The sequence below is a fragment of the Mizuhopecten yessoensis genome, unplaced genomic scaffold, assembly GCF_002113885.1.
Source record: "Mizuhopecten yessoensis strain PY_sf001 unplaced genomic scaffold, ASM211388v2 scaffold716337, whole genome shotgun sequence".
Lineage (NCBI taxonomy): Eukaryota > Metazoa > Mollusca > Bivalvia > Pectinida > Pectinidae > Mizuhopecten > Mizuhopecten yessoensis.
This window is the reverse complement of record NW_018480066.1, coordinates 481,435-504,372: the sequence shown is the minus strand read 5'-3', so window position 1 is coordinate 504,372 and position 22,938 is coordinate 481,435. Positions and strand designations below refer to the sequence as shown.

The window sequence follows — 22,938 nt, the reverse complement described above, 5'->3', positions numbered from 1 at the left end:
GTCTCCATTGTTACAAGTTCTGTCGTCTCCATTGTTAAAAGTTCTGTCGTCTCCATTGTTACAAGTTCTGTCGTCTCCATTGTTAAAAGTTATGTCGTCTCCATTGTTACAAGTTCTGTCGTCTCCATTGTTAAAAGTTCTGTCGTCTCCACAAGAACTACTGAAGACAATTCCGACCATATTGGTGCGGTACGATTGAGGATTGGCAGTATTTACCTGTATTTTACCTGTTTTTCATGATAAATAAATGTCAACTATTGAATGACATCTAATGACGTTAGAATTGAGGTAAAAAAACACAGAAAACATAATTTTGACAAATTCTTACAATATATTACTTTTTAGCCAATCAAACTTCTTTTATCTACCTAAAATCCAAATTGAAATCAAAGACTTGTGAACCGTTTTCGAAAATATATACCATTTCTAGGATATAAGAATGTGGCGAGAACTAATATATATTAAGTTATCAATAGGTCATGAAATATCAACACCATGATGAAAAATTAACAAGTTTTTATTCCAGATATACAAAATATAACAAAATGTCATGAATTCTAACATCAATCCGTCTAACTGTAAAAAAAATTGCCTGCAGGAAATTTGATAATCATTACAACCTTGGTAATGACTGGTTCGAAAGTAAGGGACGCAACTTGTAACTTTTAATGATAAAACATTTTACTTTTGGAACAAAAACAAAGAGATTGATATTATCTACCGAGAAAAAGCGTGATAAATATTGAAATGTGTTTAAGCATTCAGCAGCTTATAAGTATAAGCAGTTTTACAAAATAGCAAAATAAAACGACAATGACAAGACTGTACACAAAAAAAACACCGTTTTCTCGGAAGTTTTGAGAAATATTTTCAGAAGCAAGTCGATTAGATCACTGAAAGTACATCTTTATTTGTGGACGGTTAGACCCTGCTCTGGATTATCACTGCATCAATTATCAAAGTTCTATAAAAACAGATTTCCTTCCCGCCAACATCTTGAATCCTCATCAACGGGTTCACCTACAAATTTCCACGTTGTCGTTACATGTTAGAATAATGTTTTTTTTCTGATAACAATAAGAAGTCATAAAAGAACAAAATATCACGGCTTTCGTGAAATTCCTTCTCAAAATTTCACTTTCAGGGGAAGTGGTCCGGCGTCGTCATTGACGAAACGCTCATATTTTCCATTCTCGTTCACGTTCACTGCGTATGGCTTAGCGATGTCACGGCTGTTGTGTCCCCTGGACAAAACCAGAAGTATTCCGAAAGTGGCGACCAAGGTCAACAACGCGCCAACCACGGCAACGATGAGGCACCATGGGACGCTGAAGTGGACGTTGAGATCGCTCATCTCGTATTCCAGGTACTTGTGTGCCATGATGAGGATAGACGCAACCTTGCCCACAGCAACGAGGTAGATAACACCTGTAACGACAATCAGTGGTCAAATAGGAAAAGGACAATGTCTTTATGTATGTACATAACTAGGAGTCTCATATCTTTTTGTATTTAGTACGAGTGTCAAATCACCTTCATTTGCGTCCAACGTCTATATATATCTAGTACGAGTGTCAATTCACCTTCATTTGCGTCCAGCGTCTATATATATCTAGTACGAGTGTCAATTCATCTTCATGTATGTCCAACGCCTATATGTATCTAGTATGGGTGTCAATTCACCTTCATTTGCATCCAACGTTTATATATATCTAATACGGGTGTCAATTCACCTTCATTATAACACCTGCAACGAAGTTAGGGGGTATACTGGAATCAGCTTGTCTGTCCGTACTACATTTTTGTCCGGACAGATCCTTCTAAAGTAATGGACCGATTTCAACGAAACTTTCCAGATATGACAACTACCACCTGCATATACTAGTGTCAATTTACCTTCTTTTAAGTCCAACGTTTATATGTATCTAGAACGAATGTCAATTCACCTTTATTTGCGTCCAACGTCTATTTAGTATCTAGTACGAGTGTCACTTCACCTTCATTTATGTCCAATATCTATATGTAACTAGTACGAGTGTCAATTCACCATCATTTATGTTCAATATCTATATGTATCTTATACGGATGTCAATTCACCTTCATTTCTGTTCAACGTTTATATGTATCTAGTACGAGTGTCAATTCACAACATTTATGTCCAACATCTATATGAAACTAGTACCAGTGTCAATGCACCTTCATTTATGTCCAATATCTATATGTATCTAGTACGAGTTTTAATTCACCTTTATTTCTGTTCAACGTCTATATGTAACTAGTACGAGTGTCAATTCACAACATTTATGTCCAACATCTATATGAAACTAGTACCAGTGTCAATGCACCTTCATTTATGTCCAATATCTATATGTAACTAGCACGAGTGTCAATTCACCATCATATATGTTCAATATCTATATGTATCTTATACGGGTGTCAATTCACCTTCATTTATGTTCAACATTTACATGTATCTAGCACGAGTGTCAATTCCCCTTCATTTATGTCCAATATCTATATGTAAGTAGTACGAGTGTCAATTCACCTTCATTTATTTTCAACGTTTACATGTATCTAGTACCAGTGTCAATTCACCATCATTTATGTCAAATATCTATATGTATCTAGTACGAGTGTCAATTCCCCTTCATTTATGTCCAATAGCTATATTGATCTAGTACGAGTGTCAATTCACCTTAATTTATGTTCAACGTTTACATGTATCTTGTACGAGTGTCAATTCACCTTCATTTATGTTCAACGTTTACATGTATCTAGTACCAGTGTCAATTCACCATCATTTATGTCAAATATCTATATGTATCTAGTACGAGCGTCAATTCACCATCATTTATGTCCAACGTTTATATGTAACTAGTACGAGTGTCAATTCACCTGCATTTATGTCCAATATCTATATGTAAGTAGTACGCGTGTCAATTCACCTTCATTTATGTCCAACATCTATATGTAACTCGTACGAGTGTCAATTCACCTTCATTTATGTTCAACATTTACATGTATCTAGCACGAGTGTCAATTCCCCTTCATTTATGTCCAATATCTATATGTATCTAGTTCGAGTGTCAATTCACCATCATTTATTTCCGACGTCGATATGTAACTAGTACGAGTGTCAATTCACCTTCATTTATGTCCAACGTTTTCATGTATCTAGTACGAGTGTCAATTAATGTTCATCTATGTCCAACGTTTACATGTCTCTAGTACGAGTGTCAATTCACCTTTATTTATGTCCAATATCTATATGTATCTTATACGGGTGTCAATTCACCTTCATTTATGTTCAACATTTACATGTATCTAGCACGAGTGTCAATTCCCCTTCATTTATGTCCAATATCTATATGTAACTGGTACGAGTGTCAATTCACCTTCATTGATGTCCAACGTTTACATGTATCTAGTAAGAGTGTCAATTCACCTTCATTTATGAACGACGTCTATATGTAACTAGTACGAGTGTCAATTCACCTGCATTTATGTCCAATATCTATATGTAAGTAGTACGAGTGTCAATTCACCATCATTTATTTCCGACGTCGATATGTAACTAGTACGAGTGTCAATGCACCTTCATTTATGTCCAATATGTATATGTATCTAGTACGAGTGTCAAATATCCATCATTTATGTCCAACGTTTATATGTATCTAGTACGAATGTCAATTCACCATCATTTATGTCCGACGTCGATATGTAACTAGTACGAGTGTCAATTCACCTGCATTTATGTCCAATATCTATATGTAAGTAGTACGCGTGTCAATTCACCTTCATTTATGTCCAACGTTTACATGTATCTAGTAAGAGTGTCAATTCACCTTCATTTATGTCCAACGTTTACATGTATCTAGTCTAGTACGAGTGTCAATTCACCTTTATTTATGTCCAATATCTATATGTATCTTATACGGGTGTCAATTCACCTTCATTTATGTTCAACGTTTACATGTATCTAGTACCAGTGTCAATTCACCATCATTTATGTCAAATATCTATATGTATCTAGTACGAGGTTTAATTTACCTTTTTTTTTTTTCAACGTCTATATGTAACTAGTACGAGTGTCAATTCACCATCATTTATTTCCGACGTCGATATGTAACTAGTACGAGTGTCAATTCACCTGCATTTATGTCCAATATCTATATGTAAGTAGTACGAGTGTCAATTCACCATCATTTATGTCAAATATCTATATGTATCTAGTACGAGTTTTAATTCACCTTTATTTCTGTTCAACGTCTATATGTAACTAGTACGAGTGTCAATTCACCTGCATTTATGTCCAATATCTATATGTAAGTAGTACGCGTGTCAATTCACCTTCATTTATGTCCAATATCTATATGTAACTAGTACGAGCGTCAATTCACCATCATTTATGTCCAATATCTATATGTAAGTAGTACGCGTGTCAATTCACCTTCATTTATGTCCAATATCTATATGTAACTAGCACGAGTGTCAATTCACCATCATATATGTTCAATATCTATATGTATCTTATACGGGTGTCAATTCACCTTCATTTATGTTCAACGTTTACATGTATCTTGTACGAGTGTCAATTCACCTTCATTCATGTCCAATATCTATATGTATCTAGTATGGTTGTCAATTCACCTTCATGTTCATGTATTTGGTACGAATGTCAATTCACCATCATTTATGTCCAACATCTATGTATCTAGTACGAGTGTCAATTCACCTTCATTTCCGTCCGATGTTCATCTATATTTAATTTGATAGACGTGTTATTAAACATAAATTCGTTAATTCACTGTCAACATAACAAATAAAAAATCCTGAAGAAAATCGTTGTCGCTCTTCCCATCCATTTTACTCATTTATGAATCATGGACATAAGAGCTAGTATTGTGAGAAATGCATATCTTGATATGTGATTCGGATGCCTTTTGTATAAAAAGGTAGTTAATTGAAACCTGCAAATTGTTTGAAAAACGGTATCGTGACATACTAGTAAAAAGGTATTGATGAAAGAATTCAGGAAAACTATTTACCCGAGGTGAGGAGGGACATGAAGGACAGGATGGCGCTCCAGCGGCTCCTAGCTCCACCTCTGGCGTACACCAAAAGGGCGATGATCCCCAGGAAGGACATGCCGAGTCCGATTGAAGCCTCTACTCGGAACTCGCACAGCATCTTGTCGGTGTACACTGTCAGAAACAGAATATCATATTCTGGTGTTAAACGAAATATCTCTAATTGAGAAAACAACAGTTATTTTTGGCATTGTGGTTATATTCCATCCATTCCCTGTTCATGTTAACATTAGAATGCATCTCCAGTAAAGATATATCGGAGATTTAACCAAAGAAAAAATCTACTTACTCGCAATGTTGCGGACTAAATTGCCCAAAGACCTAGTTTCAGCAGGAAGATTGTTGGCAACTTCATCTGCATGTTTGTAGGACGTGACGTGACATTCCTTCTTCATTTTGTCGTCATCGTCATCGTCATCGTCATCGTCCCTCTCTTCTGAGCTATCATGGTGGCTGCGTTTCTTGCGATCTATGATCCATTCTGGGGTAGGTGTTGGGGCGGCTGGCTTTTTTGTATGACTGACCTGAGTACATGTGACCGTGTACCACAGACCAAGGGACATGTGGATGCCGGGACCACAGTGGTGTTTGTCTTTCTTCCTATGCTCAAAAGGCATCGGCATCATACCTCCCTTCTTCTCGGGCATCACCTTGTCGCAGGGGGGAAGAGGTGGACGCTTCTGGTCTGTCGGAGCACCCTCTGGAATTTCGGAATTACTTCCGTCATCACAGGGCGGCATGACCATGTCATCCATGAACATGGGATTCTCTTTCTTCACAGGAACATGAACGCCAGCCCAACCGGGACTGGTAAACACGATTATTTTCATCAACAAACCCACTGTGGCAATTAACCCAATAACGAGAAGCTGACGGGAAACCTCCATTTCGAAAATGTGTTATTCCTCAATCCTCCGAAACAATAAGGCCTGTGGTTCCCGGTCTTTACCTTGGTACTATAATGAGATGCTGACTAGCCTGACTACCTGTCGATACCAGGAGATATACCTGCTTTGGAGGGGAAGATCGATACTGACAGGAAGTTTCCACTACCAAGCTTTTCTATACACCGTGATGACGCACAGGTATAACCTGGTTTCCCTACCATATACCGAGTAAGCCGGTCGATTCAAAATCATTTAAATAGCACCATGACAAACAGCATTACTGTCGTGGTTTTTTAAAGTACATGTAACAGAATAAGTCTGCCAATGGGAAGGCTCCTAGTCTACACTATTATTTAAACATATGTATACATACTCGTGACCACAGTGTATAGCGCTCACAATGGTGTTCACCTGGCATGTTCACCCAACCGGGTGGACGTATACATTGGGAGCTCAACACAGCTTAATATAGAAGTGTCTTACAACAAATGTCACGATATCGCCGTTTATCGCGCTAGAAAAAAACTACAATTATAGGGTTGGTTACACAGACCTTACGGCCATTACTTCATTTGTTAAAAATGGTCTCGTGATGATTCATCAACCAATCATGATGACATTTCGGTAAAAACAGCCAGTGTTTGGTAAGGTTTGGTTTAATTTTGTTTTACGTCTATTTAGGGTCTGAAATGCCTTTCTTCACACTTATAATTGTACATACTAAACCCAGCCGATTCCAGATATTCGCCTTTCGGAGGATTCAGCATGCTTGTACAGTGTTAACATAGGGATTTCGTACTAAGCATCACCCCAAATCCCTATTATTCACAAGAAGTCGTCTTCACATATTTTGACACCTTGTGACATTGAAAGCGGGTCAATGTCATTCAATTCACGCTAGAATATTACTAACTTAATAGCATCACCCTATTTCTTGGTTACGCACAACATCTTCGATAATCCAGGGGTTACACTCACTTGCGTTCTCTGCGCCCCTGGAATATATTATAGCAAAATTGAAGGCAAACGGTTAGTCATTTGATTGGTCTCGGATAAAGAAACATGACCAATCGCTAGGCAAATTATTGAAATTACAAAGGAGTGACAGTCGACTTCAAAGCCAGTCTATTGTACCGTTACGAGACCGTGAGATTCTTGTGAAGTCTGCTCGTCTCATCCACAATGTGGCGCAAACGAAGCCTTCAATTTTGCTATGACATATTCCAGGGATGCAGAGAGCGAAAGTGAGGTAACCCCTGTAGTATCGGGGATGCCCGCACAACGTAGTAGGCTCACTTGGACTTTTGAGCCAGGTGAGCTAAAATAGATCGGGAAAGTAAATAACAGTGCGTCGGATCACTTTCAGTCAGCAGACGGACACTCACCCTCCTGATTAATAGAATCACCCCCTACATTCAGGGTGCGACAGAGAAATCTCCAATACGAGAGTGGGAGATTTCTCTAGTTTCATCACCAAGGTAGAGGATGCTTATTTTTCTCCCATTCTATTATTTCAGACACAACTCAACTGACAGTAGTCATACTAGTATATTCGCCATTCGCCTTTTTACGACGTCACAATCGCCATTCACGTTATATATAGCGTCACAATTTAGTGCGTGCTATTTTGCACGAGGCTATCTACCCATAGGGAGTGAAAAGCTGATCTCTCTCGGCTAAAACGGAAGATGTACCTGTTAAGGGTGGGATAATCTGGTATTCCCACCACTCTAGTCCCTAACTTTATGGTGGGGTATAAACACGGTTTTACGACTTAATTATTCTGGAGACTATACGCTATTTTGTACAACATTCAGGTCTGGGCGATTAGATTAAGTCGAACAAATCCAATTGTTCTCGTTATGATTAACAATGAACTTTTTGGCAAGCACATACATTCATTATAAAGATAAAATCCCGACAAATTTTGAGAATTGCGGAACAACCGGTTTGTCCGTTTATAAATGTAACACTTTCGGGTATAAATCCTGGCGGACCTGCAAATGTTTAAACAACAAGAGTACCGCGGGGCGGAACAAAATACGCCCGTCGAATGCCATATAGCGTTATATACTTTCTTACATTGAAATAAGATTTGCATCATTCTAAGAGTGGTTAGCTGATATGCTATAAAAATGTAGGAGAAAATCTTCAGACAAAAAAATAAAATACTGAAATGAACAAAAGTTCATAAATTTTGCAAAAATCGTCGAATCAAAATTCTTTTAAGGGAGACACAACTTCATATCATTATTATGAAGTATACCAAGTTTCAAAGAGATCCGTTGAAAAATGTAGGAGGAGATTGCCGGACAAAATTCAAATACTGAAATGAACAAAGGGCAATAACTTTTGGGAAAATTGTCGAATCAAACTTCTTTTAAAGGAGACACAACTTCATATCATGATTATAATGTATACCAAGTTTCAAATAGATAGATCAGTCGAAAAATGTAGGAGGAGATTGCCGGACAAACAAAGTTTACGCCGGACGGACGGACGGACGAACGGACGGACAACGCCATACCATAATACTACCGTCAACTTTGACGGTCGTATAAAAACGGCCCACGATGGAATTCTCAACCCTCGTTACGACTTTCAAAGTGGAGACGGAGGATCTTTGGGTCGATGGAATTCACAATTTTGAAAACGCCTCTTAGGACCTTTTCTCACAAGTAGTCTTTTTGATTATATGATTGAAATCAAAGGCAATCGGACACCTTTAGGTCCCGGACGTCATTAGTCTTGGGGGTGTCAGGATTGTAATTTATACTATTAAAACTGACATCTTATGATATTTCCAACCAGGTTTGAATTAATTTGGGAGTTTCTCATTGAAATATGTAAAATCTTTAAGGACACACGACAGCACGTCCTAAAATGTTCGACTAGATAATGTTCATAATGAAGTGCTTAAAGGGGCATAACTCTCACATATACTACATGCTTGAAGCCCGGTCTACTGAAAGGATAAGCCCCGTCCAGTGTTTTTACCTCCTTAAAGGATAAACGCTGAACAGAGAACTGATCCATTGAAAGGATAAGTCCCGTCCAGTGTTTTTACCTCCTTAAAGGGTAAGCCCTGAACAGAGACCTGGCCCATTGAAAGGATAAGGCCCGTCCGGTGTTTTTACCTCCTTCAAGGGTTAGCCCTGAACAGAGACCTGACCCATTGAAAGGATAAGCCCCGTCCAGTGTTTTTACCTCCTTAAAGGTTAAGGCCTTAACAGAGACCTGACCAATTGAAAGGATAAGCCCCGTCAAGTGTTTTTACCTCCTTAAAGGGTAAGCCCTGACCAATTGAAAGGATAAGCCCCGTCCAGTGATTATACCTCCTGAAAGGGTAAGCTCTGAACAGAGACCTGACCAATTGAAAGGATAAGCCCCGTCAAGTGTTTTTACCTCCTTAAAGGGTAAGCCCTGACCAATTGAAAGGATAAGCCCCGTCCAGTGTTTTTACCTCCTTAAAGGTTAAGGCCTGAACAGAGACCTGACCAATTGAAAGGATAAGCCCCGTCTAGTGATTTTACCTCCTTAAAGGGTAAGCCCTGAACAGAGACCTGACCAATTGAAAGGATAAGCCCCGTCCAGTGTTTTTACCTCCTTAAAGGGTAAGCCCTGACCAATTGAAAGGATAAGCCCCGTCCAGTGTTTTTACCTCCCTAAAGGTTAAGCCCTGAACAGAGACCTGACCAATTGAAAGGATAAGCCCCGTCCAGTGTTTCTACCTCCTTAAAGGTTAAGCCCTGAACAGAGACCTGGCCCATTGAAAGGATAAGCCCCGTCCAGAAACCCGACCTATCTAAAGGATAAACCCTGACCATAGACTAGCCAACTATAAGGATACAGGAATAGGTATTCGATTTATACTGACACTCCGAAGCTACAATGTAGGTTAAAGGGCGTTTAAAAATACTAAGACATAATTCAGACAATCCGTGATAACATTTGTTTTATTTATAAGGAGGACGTCTGAACCGACATGTGACGTTGCAACTTCCGCCAGTGTATTGCCACTCAAACATCGCTGCTTATGGCAGGTCAACTCTACATACAAGGTGGTATGCTATAGATTTTACATTTGTTTAGAATGCCATGCTGCCCAAGACATTATCCCGAACATGTCGTTGTTGAAAATACAACTATTACAAAAACAAGATCTCACGAAAATAGTGACAGAATTCAACCGAATTATTTACAGTAATGAAACCAAAAAAACAACACATTCTTAGTCACCAGAGAGCTTCAAACATTTATAACAGCGTAATGGGTAACCTCATATAAGATACATGGGAAGTATGGGCTATATTTGTTCCCGTGGTTAATGTATTTAATACAGTTTCCTATTACACAGTGCGTAACACTATCACCAATGACATCAATGGGACAACTTCCGATTCAAAATGACAATATTCACAGCATGTTAGTCCTAGACGTACACTTGGTGAAGTCCATCAATACGCATATACACACACGTTATATATAGTACAGGGTAATATCCACTATGGTGCATTTTTACTCGGTATTCATGCTTTGAATGACATACTTTTCTATCTTCCTTTTTATTTACATGTGTGAAAATTCATCCGCTGGATTACATACGGGGATTCTGTAGAGTGATCCCGACATGAGTCGTCTGAGTGGGCATCGGGGGTGGCATGGCGGTCACGTGATGGTTGATGTTCACCAGGGTGTTGTGCGGAACAGAAGGGTATTTGTTGACGATGATCCCTCCTTCCCCAAGACACGAGGTGCGGAACACCTCAACGAAGATCAACACCGCCACGACGAACGAGAGCGCGGCTCCAATGCCTGCGACGACAACCGAGTAGGGAGTCATGGCGGTTAACCCGTCGGGATTGGACAAAGTCGGATGGAGGTTTGTCGCCAGCTTCGCAAACTTCCCGACCACATACCACAACAAGGTACCTAAAACGACAATTCATTTAGAAATTTAAACAGAAAGTCTTGGTCAAAGACACCACTGTGTTTTGATCATACCAAGTTTGAACATTTCTTTAAAAACATTTTTGATGAAATAAGTTCTTCTTTGAAACTGCTATTTAGTCCACACAGACAAATAACGAATATTAAATAACTATTATTATACATGTACAGTTATAACAAAGTAGTTTCAATATAATATCACTACTGAGCGAGGAGAATGTTCCTTTTAGCAGTAGCGTGCAACAAATATTTCCCGTGTCTTTTTAAAGATTTAACACCTTTACAGGTAAATAATTCTATTAGTTTATATACTCTTGGATGTCGATTATAATGTACTTTATCTTCGACATCATTTTTATCACAGACTGCACATATTCTCTGACCTCTTGGAATGCTATTTTAGCACCCAGATTCTATGTTAAGACTGTCCTTGCATGCGAAATTGACCCAATAACTTTTTTACTCTAAAATTAATGGGCTTAGTCAGATAGAACTGGATGCAAAAGGTATCTGTACAAATAACATTTGGAAGATACATCAAAAGCACTGCGTAATTCTTGAATAAATACATCATGAACGCGTTGAGCATACATTTGCAAAAAATGTTTTTCATTTTGTACATATTGGCAAATCCAAATATAATTAAAACCCAAACTACATAGCCCATGCTTAATTTGAAAAACCCAATTAATTTTACAATTAGATTTTCTGATGTTCAATTCGACTAATGCGTCGTAACATGATTTTAAAACACAGTTACTAGTATTTAATTTTTTTAACCAATATCTTCTTATGGCCATTTTACGTTGCACATATAATGGATATCTTAGTAGGGCCGAGCTGTAGTTTGTCACTACCGCTTTAAAAGGGTTCGGCGTCCGAGTCACCTGTAGTTCTTAACAACTCTTACATTACTGTAATAGGTCAGTGCATAACTGCATAATTTATTCGTATTATGCAAGGCTGTTGAAAGTCTTGAAACATCGAAATATTCTTCATCAACCTCGTGTCAAAATGGGTTTCAAACTGAAAAACACATTACAGATCGGGCGTAAAGAGCTCTTCTTGGAATACGTCGTTTCGTGATGGCATTCATATTGGCTATACTGCAGATATACATGACAAATGTGTATCGCTAGATATACACACGTGCCACCACATTTATGCACTTGTATCATGTTACGACAAAGTTGGACCGTACATACATATTACGACAAAGTCGAACCGTACATACTTACATGTTACGACAAAGTTAGACCGTACATACCTGTAGCGACAAAGTAAGACCGCACATACCTGTAGCGACAAAGTTAGACCGCACATACCTGTAGCGACAAAGTTAGACCGTACATACATGTAGCGACAACGTTACACCGTACATACCTGTTACGACAAAGTCGAACCGTACATACCTGTTAAGACAAAGTCGAACCGTACGTACATACTTGTTACGACAAAGTAAGACCGTACATACCTGTAGCGACAAAGTTATACCGTACATACCTGTAGCGACAAAGTAAGACCGTACATTCACTGTTACGACAAAGTTAGACCATTCATACCTGTAGCGACAAAGTTATACCGTACATACCTGTAGCGACAAAGTTGTACCGTACATACCTGTTACGACAAAGTTAGACCGTACATACCTGTAGCGACAAAGTTATACCGTACATATCTGTTACGACAAAGTTAGACCATTCATACCTGTAGCGACCAAGTTATAACGTACATACCTGTAGCGACAAAGTTCAAGTTCAAGACGCAAACTCGCCTATTATACTCCAGTTGGAGTATGTATTTGTTACTAAAAATAACCCAAATCGCTTTAACAGTAACTTTTGCAATTTATCATTACAAATCGCATTAATTTACAAGGTACATATATTTGCTAAAAGATGTTTACTGAAAGCATTGGCTACTTAGAAACTTGATGCAACTCTACCGGAAGTATTGCATCTTGTTTTGATATTTTCCCATATGCAAATAAAGATTGTTTTTGCATTTGTATGATGATTCATGACTAAAAAAATGCGACATGGACAAACAATTTGAAAAAGTTAAGCTTGAAGTGATTTTGGCTACATACTTCTACATTATAATAACCGCCTTCAACAAGTTGAAGATTATGTTATTAGGAGATCATTGCATAAGGAGGGGAAAATAAATAAATGAATAAATAGGGATTTATGGTAATTTAGCTATTGCGGATTTGAAGGCAGTTATTTTATTAAGTTCAAAGATTTCTGGAGGGAGGCGGTTCCAATCAGATATTGTTCGTGGGAAAAATGAATTTTCTGACCAGGGTTTTTACAAGAAGGTATTTGAAATGAATGAGCATGGGCGTGCCTGGTGAGACGTGATGGGGGCTTTAAGATGTCCATGGATATGGCTATTTGGTTGTGTATGTACTGAGGCGCATATCCTTGCGTCTTTTTTCTAGTAAGGGCCATCTCAGCGTATTCAGCATGTCACCAACACTGGACAAGTTCCGGTGTCGGTTTGTGACATACCGAGCAGCTCTTCGTTGCACCATTTCTATTTGTTGGATGTCTGTCTTATTTTCGGGGTCCCATACAGTACATGCATATTCAACAGATGGTCTGACGAGGGCTTTGTATGCATTTTCCTGGAGAGATGTGGAACCTATTTTAAGATTTCTACGAAGGAAGCCTAGAGTGGAGTTGGCTTTTGCACCGACTTTATTTATATGAGTGCTATTTTTAGTAACAAATTAATACCCCAATTGGCGTATAATGGGCGAATTTGCGTATTATACGTATCTTTAAGTTGGTGGTTTTCCCCGACCTGATAGTTGATACATAGTAACATACCCGAGACGGCAAATCCTCCCAGTGACAACAGACCATAGCACATGCTGACAAGGATGGGTCTCCTGATGTGAAGTACCAGGAACAACAAACTGACGGCGCCGCCACCAATGGCCAGTCCGGCTAGCACCTTGTAGCGGTCAATATCCAGCAATTCGGAATCTGAGGGAGAAAGAACACGTACCAGCTAAAATCCAACTAAAAGGGAGATAATGACGTGATAAAATTATCAACAATCTCAACTCTTACAGAAAAGCTCTAATAATGATAACACTTAACACAATATCATCATATTTCAAAAAAATAAAATAAAATCGTGCATGATAGCAGGATATGCATACGCTGTATTTGTTTTAATCAAACCCAATTATGATGATATTTCAATGTTAAAAAACAACAGAATTGATCGACTTAGGCAGCGACAATTTATGAGAAAGTTCGTAAATTATACATTGGAAAATGACGTTCTTTTGAGAATTGCTTTTTTTGCGTATTTTTTCTTATTTTTAAGACGAGTAGAGGTTGAGTAGTATACTTTTATATTTATTGTCGTGTACTCACATCTTTGGACAGAGGGGTCAGTCTCCCACTGCTTCTGGTCGGTCGTGGCACACACGCCATTCATACAAATGGAAACTGACCAAAGTCCGAGTTCAAATTTCAATAAAATCTCTTTTGCCAGGCCAAAATCATTAATAACGTGGTTGAAACGTATCCACCCCCGGGTGGCGAACCCTGCGATCTCCATAATGATGGCTATCACGCCTATCATAGCAGCGAGTTTTCCAAGTCTGTCGACCTCCATCTTGACTCTGGGTGAGAGACTGGCCTGGTCAGTGTGCTACTGTTCTGTTGTAAGCGGGTACATTGTTCACGCCTCCCCGTGCGTTTGAAGAAATGTCGATGGGGCCACATACAGGGAACAGACCCTGAGTAATAGACAGCCTTATTTGTATTAAATTTCATTCTAAAATGTATTATATTTTAATGTGTAAATTATAAGTAAAAAAAAAGAAGATATTTCACTGAATTATTTACTAGTATTTAGATACAATATATTGTGAACTGAAAAATGACAAACGAAGTACCTCTGTGGAGAGAGATTCTCACTACCACGTGGTCACGGATTTCAGAACCACAGGGACCTGAGTATTTGTTACAGATACATTTGCACGTAAACTAAGGTGTTCAGAGTAATTTGAAACGCTTTAGGGTTTTACATCATCATGGGCTTGGCATTTTTGCCGTAAGTTGTAAAGCGTGTACAATTATTCTGAACACCTTAATTTAGGTCCAAATGTACCTGTAACAAATTATCAGGTCCCTGTGTTCAAAATATCAATGGCAAGATAAGATTGTATTAAGGATTCCTGTCCAAGTGCAGGCAAAGCAATTGGGAATTCTGCTGTTGTTTTTCGTACCTACAGTACAATTAATTTGTTGATTTAATTGGTAGTGTTTTGATTATAACTGTAACGTGAATGGGCCAGGGTACTACCGATAAATGAACTGTAGATCTAGATAAGCCATTTAGTTAGAGTGACGGTGTTATAAGTAAAGGTTATTGCATGGTTTTCGAGTAACAAGGGATTTATTACACCCGAGCGAAGCGAGGGTATAATAAGTCCCGAGTGACGAGAAATCATGCAATAACTGGCTTACTGCATGCTTCCCAACTCGAACAAAACAGAAAAGTTGAGTAAAAAATGTTCACCTGGACAATCTTTTTACCTACCCTAGCTACACTGCAGATAATCTACATGTACCTGTGTGAGTGAGTACTAATCACAACCAGGTAAGATTGTCAATAGCCCAGTCTGAGTGTATCCTTCATAATGGATACAAGTGTTTTTGGATTACTATCCAGGTCCAGTGTCAGGGAAGGTAAGGAGTGTCTGTTCAAAATACGGGAAACAATGTTGAATTTATGACTACATTTTCAGTTTAATTTTCAAGATGTGGCAAAGGTACAGGATATTGAAACCATTTTCATATATACAATGTAAGGGTTTATTAATCCCTAAGGAATTCCAGTTCTTTCAATGAATGGTATATTTGAATGTGCAATTTTGTATAAAGGAACAGCTCCTTAAGATTATAAACTTTTCCGGGAAATGCTTATCCTCTCACGTGATAAGGAAATCTTTTTGTGTTTTTCAATCATGAAATTACCATTTTTAACTTTCATTTTTTCCCCCTTATTTTAAATGTGTCAACTAAGTTTATCCTTTCCACTGTATTGACTTCATCGTTACTCACTGATTGATTATCTCCCCTTTCTTACAGCATTTGTGGCCACAGTCCACTGGGCACACCCCCTTCATGGTCATGTAATCATGATTGGCCTTGAAAGGGGATTATGTGTGCAGTGGACTGTGGTAGCAAGTGATTTATTGCTCACACTTTTCCATTGTGAGAGGTGGGAAGTATGCAGTAATAGGGGGTGCGGGATAGCCCATTTAGTTAGAGTGACGGTGTTATAATAGGTGGTGCGGGATAGCCCATTTAGTTAGAGTGACGGTGTTATAATAGGGGACGCGGGCTAGCCCATTTAGTTAGAGTGACAGTGTTATAATAGGAGGTCCGGGATAGCCTACTTAGTTAGAGTGACAGTGTTATAAAAAGAGGTGCGGGATAGCCCATTTAGTTAGAGTGACAGTGCTATAATAGGGGGTGGGCTAGCCAAGTTAGTTAGAGCGACGGTGTTATAATAGGGGGTGCGGGATAGCCCATTTAGTTAGAGGAACAGTATTATAATAGGAGGTCCGGGATAGCCCATTTAGTTAGAGCGACGGTGTAATAATACGGGGTGCGGGCTAGTCCATTTAGTTAGAGTGACAGTGTTATAATAGGGGGTGCGGGATAGCCAAGTTAGTTAGAGCGGCGGTGTTATAATAGGGGGTGCGGGATAGCCCATTTAGTTAGAGTGACAGTGTTATAATAGGAGGTCCGGGATAGCCCATTTAGTTAGAGCGACGGTGTTATAATACGGGGTGCGGGCTAGTCCATTTAGTTAGAGTGACAGCGTTATAATAGGGGGTGTGGGCTAGCCCATTTAGTAAGAGTGACGGTGTTATAATAGGGGGTGCGGGATAGCATATTTAGTTGGAGTGACAGTGTTATAATAGGAGGTCCGGGATAGCCCAGTTAGTTAGAGTGACAGTGTTATAATAGGAGGTCAGGGATAGCCCAGTTAGTTAGAGTGACAGTGTTATAATAGGGGTCCGGGATAGCCCAGTTAGTTAGAGTGACAGTGTTATAATAGGGTCCGGGATAGCCCATTTAGTTAGAGTGACAGTGTAATAATAGGGGGTCAGGGATAGCCAATTTATTTAGAGTGACAGTGTGATAATACGGGGTCCGGGATAGCCCATTTAGTTAGAATGACAGTGTAATAATAGGGGGTCCGGGATAGCCCATTTAGTTAGCGTGACAATGTTATAATATGGGGTCTTGGGTAGCTCATTTAGTTAGAGCGACAGTGTACTAATAGGGGGTACGGGATAGCCCATTTAGTTCGAGTGACAGTGTTATAATAGGGGGTCCGAGATAGCTCATTTAGTTAGAGTGACAGTGTTATTATACAGGGTCCGGGAAAGCCAATTTAGTTAGAGTGACAGTATAATATTAGGGGGTCCGGGATAGCCCCATTTATTTAGAGAGACAGTGTAATAATAGGGGGTTCGGGATAGCCAATTTAGTCAGAGTGACAGTGTAATAATAGGGGGTCCGGGATAACCCATTTATTAAGAGTGACAGTGTAATAATAGGGGGTCCAAGATAGCCCATTTATTAAGAGTGACAATGTAATAATAGGGGTTCGGGATAGCCCATTTAGGTAGAGAAAGAGTGACAGTGTTATTATACGTGGCCCGGGATAGCCCATTTAGTTAGAGTGTTAGTGTTATGATAGGGGCCCGGGATAGCCCATTTATTTAGAGTGACAGTGTTATTATACGGGGTCTAGGATAGCCCATTTATTTAGAAGGACAGTGTAATAATAGGGGTTCGGGATAGCCCATAGTGACGGTGTTATAATAGGGGGTGCGGGATAGCATATTTAGTTAGAGTGACAGTGTTATAATAGGGTGTGTGGGCTAGCCCATTTAGTAAGAGTGACGGTGTTATAATAGGGGGTGCGGGATAGCATATTTAGTAAGAGTGACGGTGTTATAATAGGGGGTGCGGTATAGCATATTTAGTTAGAGTGACAGTGTTATAATAGGGAGTTCGTGGTTCGAATTAAGAGTGACAGTGTTATAATTGGAGGTCCGAGATAGCCTATTTAATTTGAGTGGCAGTGTTATAATAGGAGGTCCGGGATAGCCTATTTAATTTGAGTGGCAGTGTTATAATAGGAGGTCCGGGATAGCCTATTTAATTTGAGTGGCAGTGTTATAATAGGAGGTCCGGAATAGCCCATTTAGTTAGAGTGACAGTGTAATAATAGGGGGTCCAAGATAGCCCATTTATTAAGAGTGACAATGTAATAATAGGGCTTCGGGATAGCCCGTTTAGTTAGAGTGAAAGTGTTATAATAGGGGGTCCGGGATAGCCAATTTATTAAGAGTGCCAATGTAATAATAGGGGTTCGGGATAGCCCGTTTAGTTAGAGTGTCAGTGTTAAAATAGGGGGTCCTGGATAGCCCATTTATTTAGAGTGATAGTGTTATAATACGGGGTCCGGGATAGCCCATTTAGTTAGAATGACAGTGTAATAAAAGGGGGTCCGGGATAGCCAATTTATTTAGAGTGACAGTGTGATAATACGGGGTCCGGGATAGCCCATTTAGTTAGAGCGACGGTGTTATAATAGGGGGTGTGGGATAGCATATTTAGTTGGAGTGACAGTGTTATAATAGGAGGTCCGAGATAGCCTATTTAATTTGAGTGGCAGTGTTATAATAGGAGGTCCGGGATAGCCCAGTTAGTTAGAGTGACAGTGTTATAATAGGAGGTCCGGGATAGCCCGTTTAGTTAGAGTGACCGTGTTAAAATAGGGGGTCCTGGATAGCCCATTTATTTAGAGTGATAGTGTTATAATACGGGGTCCGGGATAGCCCATTCATTGAGAGTGACAGTGGGGGTGGGCTAGCCCATTTAGTAAGAGTGACGGTGTTATAATAGGGGGTGCGGGATAGCATATTTAGTTGGAGTGACTGTGTTATAATAGGAGGTCCGGGATAGCCCGTTTAGTTAGAGTGATAGTGTTATAATAGAGGAGGTCCGGAATAGCCCATTTAGTTAGAGTGTTAGTGTTATAATAGGGGCTCGGGATAGCCCATTTATTTAGAGTGACAGTGTTATTATACGGGGTCTAGGATAGCCCATTTATTTAGAAGGACAGTGTAATAATAGGGGTTCGGGATAGCCCATTTAGTTAGAGAAAGAGTGACAGTGTTATTATACGGGGCCCGGGATAGCCCATTTAGTTAGAGTGTTAGTGTTATAATAGGGGCTCGGGATAGCCCATTTATTTAGAGTGACAGTGTTATTATACGGGGTCTAGGATAACCCATTTGTTAAGAGTGACAGTGTTATAATAGGAGGTCCGGGATAGCCTATTTAATTTGAGTGGCAGTGTTATAATAGGAGGTCCGAGATAGCCTATTTAATTTGAGTGGCAGTGTTATAATAGGAGGTCCGGGATAGCCCATTTAGTTAGAGTGATAGTGTTATAATACGGGGTCTAGGATAGCCCATTTAGTTCGAGTGACAGTGTTATAATAGGAGGTCCGGGATAGTCCGTTTAGTTAGAGTGATAGTGTTATAATACGGGGTCTAGGATAGCCCATTTAGTTCGAGTGACAGTGTTATAATAGGAGGTCCGAGATAGCCTATTTAATTTGAGTTGCAGTGTTATGATAGGGGGTCCGGGATAGCCTATTTAGTTAGAGTGGCAGTGTTATAATAGGACGTCCGGAATAGCCCATTTAGTTAGAGTGATAGTGTTATTATACGGGGTCTAGGATAGCCCATTTAGTTAGAGTGACAGTGTAATAATAGGGGTCCGGAATAGCCCATTTAGTTAGAGTGACAGTGTAATAATAGGGGGTCCGGGATAACCCATTTAGTTAGAAGGACAGTGTTATAATAGGAGGTCCGAGATAGCCTATTTAATTTGAGTGGCAGTGTTATAATAGGAGGTCCAGGATAGCCCGTTTAGTTAGAGAAAGAGTGTTTTTATACGGGGTCCAGGATTGCCAATTTAGTTAGAGTGAGAGTGTAATGATATGGGGTTCGGGATAGCCAATTTTGTTAGAGTGACAGTTAAATAATAGGAGGTCAGGGATAGCCAATTTAGTTAGAGTGATAGTGTTAAAATAGGGGGTCTGGGATAGCCCATTTAGTTAGAGTGACAGTGTAATAATAGGGGGTTCGGGATAGTCCGTTTATTTAGAGTGACAGTTTTATAATAGGGGGTCCGGGATAGCCTTTTTAATTTCAGTGGCAGTGTTATAATAGGAGGTCCGGAATAGACCCTTTAGTTAGAGTTATAGTGTTATAATAGGGGCCCGGGATAGCCAAATTATTTAGAGTGACAGTGTTATTATACGGGGTCTAGGATAGCCCATTTAGTTAGAAGGACTGTAATAATAGGGGTCCGGGATAGCCCATTTAGTTAGAGTGAGAGTGTTATAATAGGGGGTTCGGGATAAACTATTTAATTTGAGTGGCAGTGTTATAATAGGAGGTCCGGGATAGCCCGTTTAGTTAGAGTGATAGTGTTATAATAGGAGGTCAGGAATACCAATTTTGTTAGAGTGACAGTGTAATAATAGGAGGTCAGGGATAGCCCATTTATTTAGAGTGACAGTGTTATTATACGGGGTCTAGGATAGCCCATTTAGTTAGAAGGACAGTGTAATAATAGGGGTCCGGGATAGCCAATTTAGTTAGGGTGAGAGTGTTATAATAGGGTGTTCGGGATGGCCTATTTAGTTTAGTAAGAGTGACAGTGTTATAATACGGGGTCCGGGATAGCCCATTTAGTTAGAGTGACAGTGTAATAATGGGGGGTTCGGGATAACCCATTTATTAAGAGTGACAGTGTAATAATAGGGGGTCCGGGCTAGCCCATTTAGTTAGAGTGATAGTGTTATAATAGGGTACGGGATAGCCCATTTAGTTAGAGTGCGAGTGTAATGATATGGGGTTCGGGATAGCCCGTTTAGTTAGAGTAAGTGTGTTTTTATACGGGGTCCGGGATAGCCAATTTAGTTCGAGTGACAGTATAATAATAGGGGCCCGGAATAGCCCATTTTGTTAGAGTGACACTTAAATAATAGGAGGTCAGGGATAGCCAATTTAGTTAGAGTGATAGTGTTATAATAGGGGGTACGGGATAGCCAGTTAGTAAGAGTGACAGTGTTATAATAGGGGGTACAGGATAGCCAGTTAGTAAGAGTGACAGTGTTATGATAGGGGGTACGGGATAGCCCATTTAGTTAGAGTGACAGTGTTATAATAGGGGGTCCGAGATAGCCTATTTAGTTAGAGTGACAGTGTTATAATAGGGAGTTCGTGGTTCGAATCAAGGTCTGGCCCCGTTGCATTTTTACAATCAGATCACTTTTGTTAATTGTTTTTTTCTTTATACATTTATCATCTTTGATATTTTTCAAAAACGTTCCGCAAGATATGATATTCTTTTCAGATATTGAGTTTTCAAAGCTGTACAGTAGTGATAACTAATTCCAATTATGAGGATCCTTAAGGCAGAAAAGGGGCGGAGTGAAGCATAACCCAGTACACAGATATATATACCCCAATACAAAGTACATGTAAAACAAAAGTTGCGGTCACACGGTAAACTAGATCAGGTTGTCTGCTATCCCAAGGTCAAAACATGAATATACAAGAGGCCAAGGGCCACGTAGTTCTCTGGTCATGTGACTGAAGTGCTTGAAACTGCTGAATCCTGTTGTCAGGTCTCGGAAACAATTTAACAATGACAATTTTTTTTTTAAACTATAGAAATGTGTCTACAAGCAAAACTCCGACAGAAATTTAGATCCATGGCTATCTGCATGGCTATAGTCTGAAATTGAAGTTATGTGACTGAATGGAAATGGGCGGGGTCAAATCCCTCCCATGTGTGTGATTGGAAATTGTATAACAGCGATTAAAAGGGGTGGGATCAAATATTGTTCAAGTGAATTCATCCATATTCTCACTGTGACCTCCCGGCGACCTCTTGTAACATACTTTTTATGTCCGTGAGTACAATGCAATACATATTTGGAAAAGACAAGTTTCCAGTTGGTGAAGGACCTCACACAAGTAATGGAGGTAATGAAACACCTCCACTCTAGCCGACATTTACAACGACAATTTTGATGATGTTTTTAAAAGCTGAAAGCGAAAATGTTACATTGTAATTAGACAGAACTGGAAGCAAGCCAATTCGTTGACTTTTAACTTTAAACATACTTTATTACCAATTAAATTTGAACAAGATATAAGGAACAAGTTATTACAATGTATCATCGCCTTCACCCGTTATACATTTACAATTACAAATTCAAATTCAAAAATTTATTATTTGCACATTTGTTACTACAAAGTAGTTTCAATGTGAAACACAGTGAAATACATACATATACATGTAGATAAGTCGCAAGGTGATAGCTTATATTTCTAATATACATTAACATGAACAAATTAAACCAAGCATCAAATAGAAATTATGTTTTTAGCTGCAAAGTCCATACCTATGATAAAAATGATAATAGGCAGACATGCAAACATAAAGTAGATACTGCATTTAATCGACCAATGCGTCGATGAAATAAAATTGAATAAGATAATAATAGTATCATAAGCTGGCCTTATTTTGTAATGTACATGAAATTACAGAATAAAATTTATGTGAACTTCTTATTACAAAGGTGCAAAAAAGCAACGTAAAAATGTATGTGTAAATCCGGAACCTTACACCCGGTAACCGCTTTCCAGAGAAGATGCACCGAGTGCCAATAGCCACGCCGCGCGGCAGTGGTTATTGTCACTCGAGTGGTAATAGCAACGGTCATATATATACTTATTACAATAGCGACTAAACAACGACTGGTCTGAGTACATCTTGACAAAATTAGATGAACAGACCACATGGGCTTTGTGAACAATGTTTACTTGCCGAAATATTCACAATTGAAGTTCCAATTTAATCCGCCTTGC

At 39.2% G+C, this 22,938-nt stretch overlaps 2 protein-coding genes across 2 annotated transcripts; both read right to left on the bottom strand.

Moving 5' to 3' along the window:
* Positions 1–499: 499 nt before the first annotated feature.
* On the bottom strand, positions 500–6,207 carry LOC110443286. The gene is made up of 3 exons (XM_021487423.1): positions 5,380–6,207; positions 5,049–5,204; positions 500–1,428 (listed from the first exon to the last, which is right to left on the bottom strand). Exons 1-3 carry the CDS (start codon positions 5,975–5,977, stop codon positions 1,127–1,129), a joined length of 1,056 nt encoding a protein of 351 aa, XP_021343098.1. The 5' UTR covers positions 5,978–6,207; the 3' UTR covers positions 500–1,126.
* Positions 6,208–9,914: 3,707 nt separating this feature from the next.
* LOC110443279 lies at positions 9,915–14,634 on the bottom strand. The gene is made up of 3 exons (XM_021487414.1): positions 14,320–14,634; positions 13,762–13,920; positions 9,915–10,909 (listed from the first exon to the last, which is right to left on the bottom strand). The coding sequence occupies exons 1-3, from the start codon at positions 14,561–14,563 to the stop codon at positions 10,575–10,577; spliced, it is 738 nt and encodes a 245-aa protein (XP_021343089.1). The 5' UTR covers positions 14,564–14,634; the 3' UTR covers positions 9,915–10,574.
* Between the last annotated feature and the right edge of the window lie 8,304 nt (positions 14,635–22,938).

Coding starts and splice junctions, on each gene's coding strand:
- LOC110443286 (XM_021487423.1), bottom strand. CDS start 5,977: ATGGAGGTTTCCCGTCAGCTTCTCGTTATTGGGTTAATTGCCACAGTG. Junction 5,205..5,379: donor TTTAGTCCGCAACATTGCGA/GTAAGTAGATTT, acceptor TGTTTCTGACAG/TGTACACCGACAAGATGCTG. Junction 1,429..5,048: donor CATGTCCCTCCTCACCTCGG/GTAAATAGTTTT, acceptor TTGTCGTTACAG/GTGTTATCTACCTCGTTGCT.
- LOC110443279 (XM_021487414.1), bottom strand. CDS start 14,563: ATGGAGGTCGACAGACTTGGAAAACTCGCTGCTATGATAGGCGTGATA. Junction 13,921..14,319: donor TGACCCCTCTGTCCAAAGAT/GTGAGTACACGA, acceptor TTTCTCCCTCAG/ATTCCGAATTGCTGGATATT. Junction 10,910..13,761: donor GGGAGGATTTGCCGTCTCGG/GTATGTTACTAT, acceptor TTGTCGTTTTAG/GTACCTTGTTGTGGTATGTG.